Below are 19,229 nucleotides of genomic sequence, written 5' to 3'. Positions count from 1 at the left end.
CCGCTCCTTAAAAACAACAGCACAGAAGAGAGGGATGAGCAGCAAAAAGCCAAAGCTAAACGTTTAAAAAGGAGTGGGTCTCTTGTAAATCCTGAGCCATATTTTGGTGTATCTTTGGGTATTCTTTGGGACTCCTTGAGTTGCCTACCTTATCTATGCCTTAAGCAAGTCTGATAATCCTCCTTTGGTTCACCAAGGTTTCTATACAGCAAGCAGAGAGATGATGGATAGTAAGAGCTTGGGTCTTTTGGCGGTGGTGGAGGTAACAGATCTACTTAAGGCAGGTAGCAAGGAGATGTACCCTTGGCTCTAGAAGGAGCTGGGTTTACAGTGCTTCAGAGAAGAAAAGAGAAAGCTGTGTGTCAGTTTGGAATACCAGGTTTTAGATTCTCCATAGGTTAAAAAGAACTTGCTGGAAGATGTGCTAGGAATCCTCCCCAAGTGGAGCTTGTGTTAGCTGATACCTGGGGACAGCAATGCTCTTGTGTATGGATTTAGGCTCCCAGTGGAGGAAGCTGTGGTCGTGCTTGTTGGTGAGTGATGTTTTTCTATTTCCTTCTGCCGTCTGAGTTACTTGGAAGAAAACTTCCCTTTGTGCACGGGTGCCTGGTGAAATGTGATTCTGAGGCAGCAGAGGTGAGGGCACAGGAGTGAGTGTTTAGACAACAGCAGGAGCACCGTGTTTTGACTTCAGCTCCACAGACCAAATATGGGGTATGGTGTGTTGCAGTGCGGTATTGCAGAGCATCCTGTCTGTAGTCTGTTAGAAAGGTGCCTCAATATTGTGCCTTTTGCATCAGTGGCAGTGTTGCAACTTGAATGTCCCCACAACCTCCTTCTTTGCCTTCTAAGTGAGCTAACTTTTAAGTTTCAAAGGTGATCTGCAGGGACAGTTGTAAACAATTTGGGGAAAAAAAGAGTCCACAGTTGGGGGGGGGAAGAACACCTGTCCCTCATGTAGAACCTTGTGTGGGTAGAGAACCAGCTTAATATCAAGTGAATAAAGGAAATGTTGAAACCTGCATAAAAGCTCAGCACTTCTGTGTTTGTTCTTTTCGTGTTTGCTGTTAAAGCCTTTTGTGTCATATGTCTGTATTAAGAGGTGAGAATTAGCTTTAGTAGTTTGTCAGTTCTCAGTAGAAATGATAGGAGAGCAGAATAAGCTCTCCTAGAATAAGCCATAGTTGCATCCAAGGCACTTCATAGTTACTCTTTGTATGCCTTCAGTCAAAGAAATATTTGATTTGTGGGTTTGTTGTTGTTTTTTTTTCTTTCAAAGCCAATTTTGAAGAGGCAATGCTTTCATATTTTGGTCAAATGATTGCGCCTAATTGTCTCAAAATAAACACAACCACCCAAAGCTGATAATCAGTGATTCGTGTGCCTGTTTCATCCAGGCTGTGATAATGTTGTCATCCCTGGAAGCACTCAGCAGCTTCAGCTGTTTGGCTGCCTCCCTAAACACCATGGACTAAGGAGAGTGCTCAGCTCACTTTCTGTGCTGCCTGTCAGTCTTTCCTGGCATGTACTCAGTATTATCACCTAAAAAGACGTAGCAAATCTAGGGTTCAGGTTCTCAACTCCCCATTTGTCCCAGTTCTGTCAGCAGGTGCTTCTCAAGCTATTAGTTCCCATTGGAAAAATGAGGAGCTGGCAATAGGTACTTCAGTAGTTAGCCTTTGCCAGAAAGCCAGAAGAGCTTGAGCTGTGCCACCTGTTAGCAAGGGATGCAATTTGCATCTCTTCACATTCAGCCTTACTAAAAGGAAATATTAAAACCTTGCAGGATAAATGGTTTGATATAGCAATTAATTTGAGAGGAGCAGGGAAGTACTTGATCCCGATGAGCTAATTTTGTGTTCTTACAGTCTGAGCAGGCTTTATAGCATCATCTTCTGTCCTACTGGTTAGTCAGTGTAGTTCACAGAGGTGGGTTTAAATAAGCTTTTTGCCTCTGGTTGACCTTGGCAATTTGTTTTCTGGAAAGTGTCATTAATGCAGCAGAAGTCAATGGCATTCTGTAAGGGAATCCTCTGGGGAAATGTTTCTGGGGATTGCTGCAGCCTTCTAGCAATTCTCCCTCCTTTCTAATAACCTCGACTTGCCTCCCCGGTTTGGAGGTATTAAAAACTTGATTCAAAATGCTGCACTGCCTGTAGGTTCTGCACTGTGCTTCAGAGCTCAGCAGAGGGGAGGGAATCAGGTTGTACACCAAGGCAAGGGGATGAATCTGCTGATGTTTTTGAAATACTGCTCTAACATGAGTAAATAAACAGTACTGGCACCTTCAGAGCATCACACCTGTCTGTCACTGGGGTCATTGATAAGGTCTCAGCATGTTTTGGAGGGCTGGTGGGGAATGGGATGTCAGAAGCAAGGCTCTGTATTCACCCTTCTGGGTGGGCAGTCTGAAATCCTCTGGATGCCATTCAAATGAAAGCTGATAAGCTGTTTGATAGTACTGTGACAAGTAGGCTAACACAAGGAGCTGCGTACTGGGGCAGGATAGAGTGGATTGTGCTTATTTTATGTCGTTCCTTCTATAGGATGTCTGAGTTGATTGAGAAGGAGACTGAAGAATACCGCAAAGGGGATCCAGACCCTTTTGATGACCGACACCCAGGTAAGGAATTCTGAATGATTTAGTCAGCTCTGCATCAGCTGGTATATGGTAATTCATATTTAAAAGTAAGCGGAATCTTGCCTAATTCTGTTCACTACTGATCAGTGTCTGTTGTGACTAGTATATGTTTTAAGTAGGTAACTGCAACTAGAGGAAACTCTGACTTGATCAGTAATTCATATGACTTCTATAGTTCTGTATCTAAGAGAGGTACAGCTGACTGCGTTATTCCACAGTCAGACTGAAGTCAGTAGTTTAGCACTGATCTTGAAGTCTTGAGGTACATACGTCTTTTCCTGTTTCCTCTACAGGTCGAGCAGACCCTGAGTGTATGCTTGGTCACTTACTAAGGATACTTTTCAAGAATGATGATTTCATGAATGCGGTAGGTTTGCTCTGAGGACGGTACCTGTCAGGTCTTCTTAAGACTTTAATGTTTCTGTTTCCTGTGTTACTGACCTCAGTACTTGTGCTTGTTTAATATTAATTTTACTGTTGGTGGGTCTGTTTTTTCCTTAGCAGTAGCCTTTAAAGTGTGTTTGAATGCAGCTTGTTTGCTGCTGCTAGAGTGACCCAAGGAAAGGGGCAGTTCATCAGCTATTCAAGAGTACTGGAATATGTGTATTAATGATTGAATTAGTACTTCTCAGCATTTATTGGTCTCTTTAAAGAAAGTGCGGGTCCCCTGATAAAAGTTTAAAAGCATAATTAATTTCTGTAGTAGAAATTAACTACTAATTCCAGTGCTTTGTCTGTGAATACTTGGAAATGCTGGAGTGCCTGTATGAGCAGGTGTATCTGCTCTAGCAGGCTCAGGCCAAGCACTTGGAGACAAGAGTCTGGCTTTTCTCTTGCACTGCTCTACCCATACATGAGTTAATAGCTAGAGTTTTTGTTGCCCTCATCTCAGTGCACCCCCTGTATCAGTGCATGTTGCTGTAAGTTTTCTACCAGATGACTTACGTGGAGCTTTCTGTCTTAAACTGCAACTGATAAACAAAAATGCCATTAAGAAAGTGTGGTATTTCTTGTGTATTTGTGTTTTTTTAATGTTTTTTTTCCTCCCCAGCTATTACTCTCACATGATTACACTGTTACTGAGCTGTAATTATTTTAGGCATTTGTCTTAATGAATCAGCTCAAGAAAAGTATTTAAGCAGTGAACATCAGATCAGAGGGGAATTGTGCTTCTTAGAGAAGTTATTTCTACTCCTGAATTTCAAACTGATGCTTTTCCTCTTCTTTTCTAGCTAGTGAATGCTTATGTGATGACGAGCAGAGAACCTCCATTAAACACTGCTGCCTGCAGACTTCTTCTGGATATCATGCCAGGATTGGAAACTGCTGTTGTCTTTCAGGAAAAGGTATCTTGTATATGAGGCTTAGTTTATAAGCTTGGTGTATTACGTACTCCAACAGCTCATCCCACAGGAGAAACCAGTAAAAAGCAGCATTTAAATCCTACCTCTGGGAGACAATCTGTTTAGCCTTATGAAAGGTTTGAGGCTTTCTGATGTGGGCTTGTTCAGCTGATCAAATCTTGAGTATTGCACAGCTTGGAGGTTTTAAGAGGACTGATTCAAACAGAGGAACTGGAATTCTGTGTGGTACATTCAGCATATCTCTGGGATGGGAGGTCATGCAGGGAGATCTAGACAGGTTTGTGCAATGGGCCTTGAAGAACCTCATGAGGTTCAACAAAGCCAAGTGTGAGGTCTGGCACCTGAGTCATGGTAACCCCTACTATCAGTATAATCTGAGGATGTAAGGATAGAGCAGCTCTCTGCTGGTGAGACCTGGAGTACTGCACCCATATATGGAGTCCTCAGTACAGAAGAGAGCATGTCCAGAGGAGGACCACAAGAACACCTTCCCTGTGAGGGCAGGCCGAGAGAACGCTTCAATTAAAATTTAATTATTATTGAATATATAATACCCAATTCTTCAAAAAACTGTAAGCTGGAGGTTCTTACTGCAGCGTGTCCATTTGTTATTACTATTAACTGATCTTTTACTGTGTTGTACCTACATCTCAAATTATGTGCAGGGCTGTGTGCAAGGTCTTGTCATGCTAATGATGTTATGGTTTGGTGTTTCAAAATCCAATAATGATCTACAGGAAAAAATAATAGAGTCTTTCATTCTAACATGTAGTCTTTTAATTAACTATTTTAATCAACACTTCTTTGGCATTCAGCCTTGTTAAGAAAAGTTGCCTGGCAGGCCATGTTCAACCACTTCTGAGTTTTACTGTTAAAATATTAACAGTATTTAACACTGTGGTTTTCTATATGTGGGTTGGTATAATGGCATACATTTCTCCCTTCCCCAATCAGTACATTTTTACAGCTGTTGAGGATTGCTCTTTTGATTGGTGAGAAATTGTTAATGTAAAGGGTTCCTTCTGCACCAGGAAGTTTGCTTGTTTAAAGTGACTTTTCAACTACGAAGCTGTTAGAGAAATGTAATTTACCACTTTATTTTATTTTTAACTTAGTGTAAATTCAACAGCATTTCTTTGGAACTGCCAAATTGCTGGAGAGCTCTATTAGTAAAACTGACAGGAAAAAGAAATGCTCAACTCTTGGAATTGCTTTCTTGTTTTCTGCGTTCTAGGAAGGCATAGTTGAAAATCTCTTTAAATGGGCACGTGAAGCTGATCAGCCACTAAGGACGTATGCAACAGGGCTTTTAGGAGGAGCTATGGAAAACCAAGATATCGCTGCGAATTACAGGGATGAGAATTCACAATTGGTAATGATCTCTTGATGCGCACTTTCGTTTACAGGACGGATAGCTCTCTCTTTATTGAGAGCATGTGGTGACACTCTCATGTATGTGTTGGTGTATGCATTTTATAGTGGTTATAATAATATATTCACTCAGTAGCTCATACTTTCTGTCCTTTCCTGACTGAATTTGCTGAGGCTGGGGTATGAAGCCCAGTTATTCTGCTACACTGTTTGTGTTTAAAAATGCCTATGAAAACCTAAGACAAATACTGTACTTCTTGATGGGACTCATACTCCTAGTTTCCTTGAAGCAGAAATTTCAAATTCTTAGCTATTGCATGTGGTAGCTTAAACAGTGGTCAGCATGGAGATAACTTCATAGGAAATGTTATTCTTAATACAATATAAATCTTTCACCAGTTCAATGCTGAATCTATATGATGATTATCAGCAGTTGAGATGACTGTCAGAAGAAGGTTGGTTAGGCAAACTTGGTTTTCAGAATGGGGTGCAGCATCAATTAGAGTGTGTCAGACTGTAGGTTCTTAATGGGTTTCAGAACACACTTCTTTTTCTTTCAGGAAAAACAAGTGAAGATTTTTATTTTTAGAGTAAAAGCCATAGCAAAAAGGGATGGGGTTTTTAATTCACTTTGAAATGGTTATTTCTCTGGGGAAATGTGTACTTCAGCATGCCTGGTATTTTGTGCGATAGACTTCTTTATGTGGTAAGAGCAGAACTATGGCCAGTGTGAGCTGTATGGTCATGCATGCTGCTTTTGTGAACAGGTTGCTTTGGTGCTTCGAAGGCTACGGGAGTTGCAGGTCACTGAAATGACCACAAAACAAGAAAACAAGCGCCCCAGTCCTCGGAAAGTGCCATCAGATTCTCTGCTGCCTTTAGATGAAGAGGCTGTGGATATGGATTATGGGGAGATGTCGGTGGATGGAGAGCAAGAAGAAGTGACTGGGGATATGGAAATCTCGTTTCATCTCGATTCAAGTCACAAGACCAGTAGCAGAGTCAACTCTGCTACAAAGCTGGAGGATGGGGGATTAAGAAAAAGCAAATCAGGGAAACAACATGAAAGAGATGGCTTCCGGAAGGCCAAGCAAAAACTGGGCTTCTCTGCTTCAGAACCAGAGCGGATGTTTGTTGAACTGTCCAACAGCAGCTGGTCAGAAATGTCCCCGTGGGTGATTGGCACTAATTATACACTTTACCCTTTGACTCCTGCCATAGAGCAGAGGCTCATTCTTCAATACCTGACTCCCTTAGGGGAATATCAAGAGGTGAGCATATATATGAAGGTGGGAGGGCTCTGTCAGTTCTCCTGACAAAACTGTTGGTGATATCTGGGGAAAAGCTCTGAGAACTATTTTATCACTCACCAGTATAACCCGATGTGATTAAGATCAGTAACTTCTCCTGAGTTGTTGGCTTTCAAATTGATGAAGTCATTATTTTGAATGGTTACCTACCAAGTAATACTCAAACCTGAGCCTAGCAGTTGTACAGTACTCAGAGCACAGCGCTAGGAACCTTATTATTCCTGGTTTCTGTTGAATTTAGTGATTATTTACATGATGCAGGGTAAGTCACTTCATTTGAAATGCATGCACTTTTTCTGTTTACTCCTGAGACGTCAGTAGGTTCCATCATTAGAAGTCAGTGGCAATAGTGAACTTAAAGTTCCTTCTGTAATGGTCTGTATGACTTCTGCAGTGTTTCTGATGAGAAATGGCAGTGTAGATGCAGATGCTTTTGAGAGCTGTTGTTACTTAAAATAGTTGAGCTGCATCAGATTTGCCAGAGAGTTTCCCATTCCTTTTGATTTTTTAACTGAGTGTCAGTTTAGCATAGATCTGCAGACCACCCTCAGCTGTGTAGTCATTTGTAGGTGGTTTAACTGAATTTAAGATGCAGCAAAGCATCACAGTTTTGCTTTGTGTTATACACTGTGTGTGTGTGTACATGTGTTTACCTTGCTTCTGTGAGAACCAAAGGCACCGTTATCCCCCTAATACCCTGCATGCTGACTGGATCACTTCATATGCCAGCAATAACAGGATAGAAAAATAGGAATTAGTGCTGTAAAGCCATTACATGCAGAATTATGCAGAGGGTTTGGTTTGTTGCCCTGCTCTCCTGTTTTTTCTGTTCAGTTGTTGGGTAGTTGTCTTTGCACAGATGGAAAGTGGAACCTATAGCTGCACTTGAAGGAGTGCCTTAAGATTTCCTGTGGCAGCTGTCATGCACCTTGCTGCAGTCAGCAGATGTATTACAAGAGGTCTGTTAACCTTTATTGCTTCCTATGGATGGAGCTGGTTACCACTGACCTCTCATAACAGGTATCTGCCAATAGGGGCAAACTGGGGGGTTTGAAAGAGCAAAAGCCAAAATGGACCTTGAATTTCCTGTGAAACATTCAGTTACCCTCCCAACATTATTTTTCACAGCTATTACCCATCTTCATGCAACTGGGATCAAGGGAGCTGATGATGTACTACATCGACTTGAAGCGAACCAATGATGTGCTGCTTACTTTTGAAGCCCTTAAGGTATGTTACTTCTGTAATGCAAAATTACACAATGGGGAAAGCATGGAATGTGTTTGCATGCATCAAAGGCTAATGCTTGCCTCCCTTAGGCCTGCATGTATAGTATGGTCCCCTGGGATTGACTGCGCTGTGTTTTTGCTTTTATAATTCTTGGGTATTAAAAAAAAAAATTATTATTTGTTGTGGGTGAAGCACTACTGATTTCCTCTGCCATTTACCCATCTGAAGGTGGTAAAAAGCCCTTTTCCCATCAAAACCTTACACTATTACTGCCCTTAAGGAATAAGGGAAAGACTTGGACAGCATAGGTTTGTGATAGGTTAGGCTCAGCAAGCAAGCAAGAACTTATTATTTCTAGTGACATGAGGTTGTAGAAGACTATTCCCAAAATCTGCAATGGAGTAAATTGACCAGTTGAGGAGAAGAGGATGTCTGCTTCTTTCTAGCAGGACTGGCGATAATCTTAACACTGTGCAGTGACAGTTATTGTCTCAGGAGTACACCAGCAAGAAATAAACAGGTGGAGGAAAAAAACCCAAACCACAAAATTAGTGTTTTCTTCAAGCATTAGTCAAGCAAAATAACTTATCAAAGTGATAATATTTTTTTAATAACAAGGCATAATTGCTTTAAATGCCATATAAAAGTTATATGTAGACCAGATATTATGTTGTGCAATTAAATGTAACAGAAGGAGGAAATAAGGTGAGTAAAGCACGGAGTGCTTGTTTTCTGCCATCTGTTTTTTTGCAGCAGGAAGGGAAGAATTGATGGTCTGAAGAATTCTATTATCATCTGCTTTCTTCTTTCTTTAGCATTTGGCATCATTGCTGCTGCATAACAAGTTTGCAACAGAGTTTGTTGCTCATGGAGGCGTGCAAAAGTTGCTGGAGATTCCTCGTCCTTCCATGGCAGCCACAGGCGTCTCCATGTGTTTGTATTACTTATCTTACAATCAAGATGCAATGGAAAGGGTAAGATTCATTCTTTAGCTTAACTGCTGTAATTTTAGTGATTTCAAGGGACTTGGTCTTTCTACCTTTGTTCAAATGTAAAATAAACATCTCCTAAGTTAAAAGCAAATTTGTATAAGAGTCTGTGGTATGTGCAGAGGCAGCAGAAAGCATAGAAATAATGGTGCATTTGAGTGTTTTGTTTCAAGGGTGTGAGTTTCAGTTCCCAGGGAACGTAACTGAAGTCCGCCCTGTTTTTAGCCTTGCCTCATTACTTCCGTTCACCCTGTTGTTCCCCTTCCCTAAAGAAGGAAAAATTCCTCCTTTCTCACCCATCTTTCCTTTCCCACTTGTTCCAACATTCTCCTGTACTTGAGATTGATTTTTTCCATCCATAGTCCAGGTGTGGACAGCTTCAGTGTTGTGTGGTGCCTTGGTCAGATTCCAGACAGCAGTGCAATTCCTTTGTTGTTGGCATGCAGCAGAAGACTGATGCATTATGCAGGAAACCAAGTTAAAGGACGTTGAGTTCTCTTTGGCCTGAGCTTATAAATGTTGTAACAGGTGATAATGAAGGCTAGTTGCTCACCTCATATTTCAGTGTTTCATAGAAATGCATCATGAAAAGTTCCTCCTGTCAGTTATTAGTGCTGTTCTGGCAAGGATCTTTTCCAGTAGGTTGACATGTCTTCCATTAAGCTTCAGTTTCCCAGATACTTAAAACAGCGATTCTGTTTCAGTTTTCCACACTGGCAGCAGCCACTTATGTGCTTAACCAGATCCAGCAATTAATGCGGTTTATTCTATAGTTGCAGCTGTGCCAAGGGAAGGGATGGGAGGGTGGAGAAAGTTGAACTTCCATCTTGTAAGCATTAATGCTGGCACATGGGAGGATCCTGCTCTGAGATTTGTTCAAAACTACTGCAAAATTATACCCTTAAGCCATCTTAAATCTGCCCTGATTTATGACTGATGACTGTTTTGATTCCTGGCCTGTCCTTGGAATTTGTATGCCTTTTTGTAATTCATTTGAAAACTGGACCATTTAAAGTAGTAACTCTGCATTCCTGCTTGCTTTGACTTTTGGATGCTGTCCTGAGTGTTTTGATTTGACATGTTTAATGCTCTTAGTCACATATATACTTGACTGGCAGTGGTTAAGGGCTTATGTATAGAGATACTGCTAATATCTATGTGAGTGAACTCAAAAACTTCTGGGTAACTATGGTTGACAGGTCTGTCTATGTGTCACATCTTTTACGAAGGCAAGAAAGGCAAAATGAGAAGATGGACCCGTGCTGTATATGTATTGCTCGGTGTTTCTCTGAACTGAATTTGTCATAAGAAAACAGTGCTTTTTTTTTTTTTTAGTGTGCAGAAGGATTCCCTGAAATGTCACTGTGTGAAGACTGTTGTATTTACCCTGTTCGTGTCAGGGAATGGGCCAGTTGCTAGTCCTGTGTTTCCACATGGTGCTCTTGTAGTCTCACTGAGACCTCATTTTGCTGATTTGGAAATGGGGCTTTTATTTCACGTCTCAGATATCAGTTACTCCCAGCTACACTAGGGACAGTTGTACCTTCAAAGAACTGTCATTCTACTCAGACTAATCCTCCTCAGCAGCCTATTTGAAGTCCTTCTCAATAGAGTTCTTTTGCTTTCTAGGTGTGCATGCACCCCCATAATGTGCTTTCAGATGTGGTGAACTACACCTTATGGCTAATGGAGTGCTCCCATGCCTCAGGCTGCTGTCATGCTACTATGTTCTTCTCCATTTGCTTCTCCTTCCGTGCTGTCCTGGAGCTCTTTGACAGGCATGATGGCCTTCGTCGTCTGGTTAACCTGGTAAGACTTGCAGTTTTATGTGTTGAACAGGGTTAAAAACAGGTTTTGCACCCTCTGCAATTACTGAAGTGTGGAGAGTTCTGTCTGGTTGTGTTCGTTTGTTTGTTTATTCCTCTTCGCTTCACAAAAGGTAGGAAAGGTGAGGTGAGTTTTCTGAGTGACAGACAGGAGAATATTACCTGGACAGTAAAAGCTTTCATCGGCTGTTGAAGAGAGTTGGGTACAGAAGACACATAAGCAAACTCAGTTTGGTTTTGATACAAGTGCAGTTGAGAATTGAAGATGCTATTTTATCTGGTGTGAACTGATGAAACTCTTTTTTCTTTCCACCCAACTTTCTTGCTGAAGATAAGTACCCTTGAAATCTTAAACTTGGAAGACCAAGGAGCTCTCTTGAGTGATGATGAGATCTTTGCCAGTCGCCAGACTGGGAAACACACCTGCATGGCCTTGCGGAGATACTTTGAAGCTCACCTTGCTATCAAACTTGAACAGGTGAAGCAGTCACTCCAGCGCACTGAAGGGGGTGTTTTGGTCCATCCACAGCCCCCATACAAGGTGAGCAGCATGTGTGACCTCCCAGCATTGCCAAAGTCTGTATTGTATGAAACAGAGATTGAAAACATTGGAAATGGCTTTAATTACTTGTAACAAATGATACTTTTCAGACATCATATGCTTTCTAGGACTGCAAAGAAACAAAATGTATTATTAAGCTTATTATTGTGTCAGCTGCTGGAATTTTTCTATAGCGGAGAATAAAACAAATAATTTGCAGGAAAATAATAGCTTCAACTTTGACAGGACTGCAGGTTTCAGTTTAAATCACGGCAGTGAAGGACTTGATGAGCAAATTTGTAACCCTTGTGATCTCTTTCTAATGCTTCCAATTCTTTTCCTGGCAGGCCTGTTCCTACACCCATGAGCAGATCGTAGAGATGATGGAATTCCTCATCGAGTACGGGCCAGCACAGCTCTACTGGGAGCCAGCAGAAGTTTTCCTTAAATTGTCTTGTGTCCAGCTCATGCTTCAGCTCATTTCAATAGCATGTAACTGGAAGACGTACTATGCAAGGTGAGCTGTTTGCTGTAGTCCTGTATCTCTTTAGAGCAGTAAGTTGTGACTTATGGGCAGGATGGCCATTGAATTTCTAGATTCCCTCCTTCTCTTAGAGTGTCTAAGGCAGGGTAGGGGCCTGTGCTGTGGTTACATAATCCTTATAAAAGCACAGGGGAAAGCAGAACTAAAAACTTTAGGTAGAACATTGGTGCAATGTTCCAGCCTCTGTTTATCCTAACGAGCATCTGCTGTCAAGAGTGTTGGTGTAATCCTCCAGAGATATGCTCACTGATGAGTCACTGTCTGCTGTGGCTAGTTGTCATCAACTGTATTCTTGTCACCGGGACTCCCTTCTCCTTATTTCTCCTGCAAACAGGAGCTCCTTGCATGGCTTAACTTGAAAGCCTTTGAAATCTGTTCTGCTTCTGCAGTCCCCTGCCTTCCTCCCTCTCTCACTCAGGTTGCATTCTCCTGGGTGGTTTCGGTTCTCCTGTTTTTTATTCTCTGCAGCTGTTTCCTAATTGCAGCCTGGGTTAACTCCTGCCTTTCCATACAGCCTTTAAGCCATCAGCCCTTTTGTTTTTCTCCATTGTTCTGCTCTTCCATCTCTTGTTCAGCAGCCCTGTTCATATTCGACATACCTGTGTCTCTTAATCTGGTGCCTAAGCTGATGCTTTTATCCATGTCATGTTTAGCAGTAAATCTGACGAACAGCTCCCCTTCACCTGAGAAGGAAAACTTTTCTACTTTATTGGCGACAAAGCTTTTGAGACGTGAATGTTTTTAAACTGAGACGTAGAGTTAGGTGAAGAAGCTTAGCTCAGAATGTTTTTGTAGATTAGTCTAGTTTGTGCTTCTGTACTTTTAAAATTACATTGCTTCTGGGAGCCTGTGGGCAGGATGAGATGTATGCCAAACTGCAGGTGATAGTGTGCATATTTACAGTATGTGAGCAGTACCTTCTGTGAGAACCAGCTCTTTAAGAGAGGCACATTGACCAGAAAGCATCATCAAAAAGTATCAGATGTGACAGATTGATGTGTTGGATTAGAGTATACTTGTAAGAAGTTCTCACGTTGCTTTCAGGAACGACACAGTACGCTACGCTTTGGATGTGCTAGCTATCCTGACTGTGGTTCCTAAAATCCAACTGCAGCTGGCAGAACCTGTGGATGTATTAGATGAAGCTGGATCTACTGTTTCCACTGTGGGTAAGCTGAACGTGGTCCTGATTAATCAGACCCTTATTAATTGACTTCTATGTGTTGTTGTTTTTCAGCTGGCTGTTTCTACATTGAGAAAAGGGTTAAAGTAATGCATGCAGAGTTATCATTAGGGATGCAGGTAAATGTGAGAGTAGACTGCAGTTAAAATTGTCATGATCAGTGCTATGATTGAATTCTAATTATGAAGGCATGATCTGTGACTCACACTTGTTTTCAAGAGCTCATTAAATACAGATGCAGGCAAGTTTGCTTTTGTTATGGGACTATTGGGTTCCCTCAGCTTCCCAGAAATTTAGGTCTCCTTGGGAATGTGGGAGAATTATTGTATAGATTTTGCAGAATCACAGAATTGTAGGGGTTGGAAGGGACCTCTAGAGATCATCGAGTCCTGTCCCCCTGCAGAGCAGGCCCTGGAGGCTGCACAGGTAGGTGTCCAGATGGGTCTTGAATATCTCCAGAGAAGGAGAATCCAGAGCTTTCCTGGGCAGCCTGTGCCAGTGCTCCGTCACCCTTGGTGTGAAGAAGTTGTTTCGCAGGTTGGTGCTGAACTTTCTGTACTCCAGTTTATGGCCTTTCTCTCTTGTCCTGTCCCCGCAGACTGCTGAAGAGGTTGGTCGTGTCTGTTTGGCTCCTACACTTAAAATAATTATAAACATTAATCAGACCCCCCTCTGATTAATCCTGTGCCATGCTGGAGCTCTGACAGATCTGCTCCTCAGTTACTGATGAGGAAATAGAGGAGCATGAGGTGCTAAAAAAAAACAAATAAACAGAACCAGAAAACTTTTGTCAGAGAGGCAGGGAATGAATGTGTCTAATGCTAGTTAGGGAAAAAATGAACTTCAGAAATCTCCAGAAGGAAGAGGATTTAGGGATATTACTCAGGTTAGTGAAAGGCTCCCTTACTTAACTGATATGGCTGTAAGATACAGGGTGAGTATTAAAGGAATTATTTCTTTCCCTCACTAGGTATTAGTATCATCCTTGGAGTTGCTGAGGGTGAATTTTTCATCCATGATGCTGAGATTCAGAAATCAGCCCTTCAGATCATCATCAATTGCGTGTGCGGCCCAGATAATCGCATCTCCAGTATTGGCAAGTTCATCTCTGGAACTCCTCGGCGAAAGCTTCCTCAGGCCCCTAAGAGCAGTGAGCACACACTGGCTAAGATGTGGAATGTGGTACAGTCCAACAACGGCATCAAAGTGCTGCTGTCATTGCTGTCAATAAAGATGCCAATTACAGATGCAGATCAGATCCGAGCATTAGCCTGCAAAGCCTTGGTGGGGCTCTCACGCAGCAGTACTGTCCGGCAGATTATCAGCAAGCTCCCACTCTTCAGCAGCTGTCAGATTCAGCAGCTGATGAAAGAGCCGGTGCTTCAGGACAAGCGCAGTGAGCACGTGAAGTTCTGTAAATACGCTGCCGAACTGATAGAGCGTGTCTCTGGGAAGCCGCTGCTGATTGGCACAGACGTTTCCCTGGCTCGGTTGCAGAAAGCGGATGTGGTGGCTCAGTCAAGGATCACGTTCCCTGAGAAGGAGCTGCTGCTCCTGATTCGGAACCATCTCATCTCTAAGGGCCTGGGAGAAACTGCATCTATCCTTACTAAAGAGGCTGACCTACCCATGACTGCAGCATCTCATTCATCTGCCTTCACCCCCGTTGCGGCTGCTGCCTCTCCCGTGGCCCTGCCTCGCACTCCTCGCATAGCTAATGGCATCTCAGCCCGTTTGAGTAGCCACACTTCTGTAGGTTCTGCTGCCACGTCTGTCCACGCTCAGGCAAGGCCGCCTGCATCCCAAGGTCCGCTTGCCCTTCCAGGCCCTTCTTATGCCAGCAACTCTCCTCTGATCGGCAGGATTAGCTTTGTCAGGGAGAGACCATCTCCCTGCAATGGCAGAAAAATAAGAGTGTTGCGACAAAAATCGGACCATGGCGCCTACAGCCAGAGCCCAGCTATCAAAAAGCAGCTGGACAGACACCTTCCTTCCCCGCCCACGCTGGACAGTATAATCACAGAGTACCTTAGGGAGCAGCACGCCCGCTGCAAAAACCCTGTTGCCACCTGTCCCCCTTTCTCTCTCTTCACTCCCCATCAGTGTCCTGAGCCAAAACAGAGGCGCCAAGCGCCAACTAACTTTACCTCACGGCTGACCCGCAGGGCAGCCTTTCCGAAGTACGGAGGGGTGGATGGTGGCTGCTTTGATAGACATCTTATATTTAGCAGGTAAGGAAGAAAAACGTTTCTTGCTCCCTCTCAGAGTGTGCCCTGTGCTGAAAAGCTCTGCCTGAAATCAGGCTGTAAAATCCCACATCAGATTCTCTTTGGACAGACAAGGATTTCAATTTGCAAGGTAGTTTTAGAAGTTCTGTATCTCTTATACTAAGGGTCAGTACTAAGGATACAAACCACACTAATTTCAGATTGATGTTAATTAATTGGCAACGTCTGTTGATGAAGCTCATATTTCTTTGTTCTCCTTTGGAAGGTATATAATGCCAGTTTTACAGGAGAGAGTGCTTCGACATAATGATGTACGGTAACAGAAGTACTTGGTTACCCACAAAACACACCCAGGATTGTTGCAGACACTGTTGTCACATTCTTACTTGACCAATAGTCTTATAATTAACATCTAGTTGGTCTTAGAAGAGAACTGTAACTTCAGCCTACACCATTAGTGAGGACTGGTTTTAGTGCCATTACTTCATGCAGTAGTTCCGTTTTGCTTTTCTGCTCTCTTTCTGGTAACCCTTTTTCCACCTTCTTTAGGTTCCGTCCAATTTCTGTGTTCCGGGAAGCAAATGAGGATGAGAGTGGCTTTACCTGTTGTGCTTTTTCTGCGCGTGAACGATTCTTAATGCTGGGTACTTGCACAGGGCAGTTGAAACTGTACAATGTATTCAGTGGACAGGAAGAGGCGAGTTACAACTGCCATAACTCTGCAATCACACACCTTGAGCCATCGAGGGTGAGTAACTGGAGACCTGTGCTGAGTTCTGAAGTTCTTGTAGACTACAGCCTGCTGTATCTGGGGCACATCTATAAATCTCAAGTGCACCTGCTGGCTGGCCTGCAGTGCCTGTGATCAAGGTACTGGTAGTGGTTACCCACTGCCTCTCTGAGTTCTGTAATTTATTTTCTTCTCAATATATTGAGAAGATGCAGGGGCTGTGTCTTTGTAAGTAACAGATTTTAAAGTGACTTCAGAGTTGTGAAGACCACAAAACTTGCTGTAGTTCTTACAAGATTAATTTAAATCTAAATGAATGTGCACAAGTAAAACAATAACCTCTGTTTTCCCTGGTGTTCTTTTCCTTCCTTCCTCTCCACTCCACTCTGGAAATACAGGATGGATCCTTATTGCTGACATCTGCTACATGGAGCCAACCTCTGTCTGCATTGTGGGGAATGAAGTCTGTCTTTGATATGAAGTAAGTGTATTCTGATCTCTGTTGGGTTTACAGTTGGAAACATTCAGTACAGGCAGAATCCCTAAGAACAAGCTCCATGAGAGAATAGGACAGCACAGCTCACCCAGAGTCTGTTCTGAAAACATGAGAAGAGTAACAGACTTTATTTTTGGCATCTTCCTGTTCTTTTGAGTACAGATGTATTCTACTTACCTGGAGAGTCATCTAATGAAATTAGATTAGCAAGATGACCCTTGTTCCTGAAGGCAGAGAATTACATTTGTGTTTTTATTGTTATGTTGGTAAGATTGTCATCTTGACAGCCTTTCTGTAACCAGTCACAGAATTTTATAACGTGTTGGTTTTGTGTAGTGAAATTTTTGGACCTCAGTATCCCAGAGAAAGCCGTGTCAAATTGAGTTTAATATTTACAATTGCTCTCATTGAAAGTGGAGGAGAAGCTCTTTGTTCCTTATCATCTACCTCAGTTGCAAGCAACAGTTTGTTGTGTGAAGAGCATTCTCTAGATAAAAGGTTCATGATACTATCCCATGTATATGTGTCTGACTGTTCCTGTTGCAGTTTGTTGGTCACTCCTGCAAATAGGTTGTGGTGCAGGATCTGTTGCGGTGGTAGTGTTATTACATGTTTCCAGGGAGTCCTCATTGTGGCCTTCCAGTACTTGAAGGGAGCTTAAAAGCAGGAGGGGAACTGACTTCTTACACGATCTGATAGTGGTAGGATAAAGGGTAGTGGCTTCAAGCTAAAAGAGGGGGGATTTAGGTGAGAAGTTTTACTCGGAAGGTGGTGAGGTGCTGGAACAGGTTGCCTAGAGAGATTGTGGATGCCCCATCTCTGTATGCATATGATGAGGCCAGGTTGGATGGGATCCTGGGCGGCCTGATATACAGACTGGCAAGCCTGCCCAGTGTAGTGGATTGGATCTACATGATCTTTTAGGTCCCTTCCAACTTAAGCCATTCTGTGATTCATTCTGTGATTCTATTGACTTGCTGCTTGTGTTTTTTAATAGATCTGCTGGAAAGACTGTGTTTGCAATAAATACTTCCCTGCAAATGCCAGTGGAGCATTTTAGTATTGTAGTGTGCTATGGTCAATGGCAAAGGAAAGTCTTTTCACTAGTAGTTTGAGTCCTTGACATCTTTACTGACTCTCCCTATAGGCATTCCTTCCCTGATGACCAATATGTGGAGTTCAGCAAGCATTCTCAAGACAGAGTCATTGGCACAAAAGGAGACATTGCCCACGTAAGTACCAGTAAAAGTCATGGTTGTGAAGCTGTGAGAAGAGTTTAATTCTTCACAGAATGTTTATTAGCAGGTCTGGGTGCTGCAAGGCCCTGTGTGAGCTACAGGAAGAGCTTTGAAAATAGCAAATAACTTCATCTGTTTAAGGGTATAAACTTGACCATATTGTATGTAAATATTATGTGTTTAAGCAAACTATTAATTCCTGCCCATTTTTTAACTGAATAACCTGGAAGTCAGATCGGTTTGTGTGTTGTGTTTATCTGTTAAACAGTTTGTTTGCCCATATTAGAGAATTGTTTCTTTGCCGAGTTTGAAGGAGAGCTGGGCTCCGCAGAGTGTTACAGATTAAACTGATTTGAAATGGCCATAAAGCCTTTTTTCTTCATTAAAGCCCTTTACATCTAGCAGTTCTTAAAGATTTTTAAGACTGACAGAGGAATGGTTATCTAAAGAATGCTTTTGCTTGAAATGATAAAGCAAAATGGGGTTGGGGTGATTCTAGAAGTGATCTAAAACATGGGATGTATTAAGGTACAGGTATGTTACAAATTGTGACTAATGTTTCTCTTTCTTTTTAATCTAAAAGATCTATGATATTCAGACTGGCAACAAGCTATTGACTCTGTTTAACCCAGATCTTGCCAACAACTACAAGAAGAACTGTGCCACATTTAACCCCACTGATGACCTTGTCCTAAATGATGGTGTCCTCTGGGATGTCAGATCAGCACAAGCCATCCACAAGTTTGATAAATTCAACATGACCATCAGTGGTGTTTTCCATCCCAATGGGCTGGAGGTCATAGTCAACACAGAAATTGTATCCTTCAGCCATCATGATAATGTGTTGAAACCTGAATATTTTGTTTGAGAAACACAGCTGTAAATTATTTGATGTGTTATAAACTATGTTCAGAAGCAGCAGCTTTTGTCTGGGAATCCAGTAAATGGGGACTCTCAGAGAATTTAAATCTGGGCTATATTTCTGATTTGGGACTAATGGAAATACTTGAGAGAGATTATTTTTTTTCCCTAATGCACTTAGTGATACCTTTACTCTCTTGCATTCCCTTACCAAGATGTACCTTGAAACTACTGCAGTAACATCTGACAATTGGGAATGATGTCCTCAGTAAAAGTTTTTTGGTTTTGAAGGTAGTGTTGGGATCTGACACTGGTTCTTTTATGTTTATGAGAGAGTGTCAGTGAGGCTTCTTGAAAGCAATTAATCATCTCTTCAGCACTGTACTGAAAAGGAAGCAGACACTGTCCATCATCTGTTGCTCCTTAGCCTGTGTTTCTTCAGTGGGACCTCCGAACTTTCCATTTGTTGCACACAGTTCCCGCACTGGATCAGTGTCGTGTGGTCTTCAACTATACGGGCACAGTTATGTATGGAGGTAGGATTTCTTAGTCTTAATTACTCTCTTTGTTCATCTCTGATAGTAATAAGTAGATGCTTGTTCAGTGAAATTGGAACCTTCAGAGAGTCTAACTGCAAAGCTTACTGCTATATGTGAACTATTTAGTGGTTGGTTTTT

General features: G+C 42.3%; 1 protein-coding gene across 5 annotated transcripts in view; it reads left to right on the top strand.

The window, feature by feature from the left end:
- Positions 1–19,229, top strand: part of DCAF1 (DDB1 and CUL4 associated factor 1) — a 37,086-nt gene that overhangs the window by 4,954 nt on the left and 12,903 nt on the right. For all 5 annotated transcript variants that reach the window (XM_032447224.1, XM_032447225.1, XM_032447222.1 and 2 more), the window contains 17 exons: positions 2,547–2,623; positions 2,935–3,008; positions 3,874–3,987; positions 5,240–5,377; positions 6,144–6,647; positions 7,815–7,916; positions 8,732–8,890; positions 10,535–10,714; positions 11,063–11,272; positions 11,620–11,789; positions 12,861–12,985; positions 13,970–15,230; positions 15,777–15,975; positions 16,356–16,438; positions 17,601–17,685; positions 18,275–18,508; positions 18,995–19,088. In XM_032447224.1, coding sequence (XP_032303115.1) covers positions 2,547–2,623; positions 2,935–3,008; positions 3,874–3,987; positions 5,240–5,377; positions 6,144–6,647; positions 7,815–7,916; positions 8,732–8,890; positions 10,535–10,714; positions 11,063–11,272; positions 11,620–11,789; positions 12,861–12,985; positions 13,970–15,230; positions 15,777–15,975; positions 16,356–16,438; positions 17,601–17,685; positions 18,275–18,508; positions 18,995–19,088 — 3,809 coding nt within the window. The remainder of the gene's footprint in view (positions 1–2,546; positions 2,624–2,934; positions 3,009–3,873; positions 3,988–5,239; positions 5,378–6,143; positions 6,648–7,814; positions 7,917–8,731; positions 8,891–10,534; positions 10,715–11,062; positions 11,273–11,619; positions 11,790–12,860; positions 12,986–13,969; positions 15,231–15,776; positions 15,976–16,355; positions 16,439–17,600; positions 17,686–18,274; positions 18,509–18,994; positions 19,089–19,229) is intronic.

Source organism: Coturnix japonica, chromosome 12 (assembly GCF_001577835.2).
Source record: "Coturnix japonica isolate 7356 chromosome 12, Coturnix japonica 2.1, whole genome shotgun sequence".
NCBI classification, from domain to species: domain Eukaryota; kingdom Metazoa; phylum Chordata; class Aves; order Galliformes; family Phasianidae; genus Coturnix; species Coturnix japonica.
The sequence above is the reverse complement of the archived record's forward strand: the minus strand, read 5'-3'. Positions and strand labels throughout refer to the sequence as shown.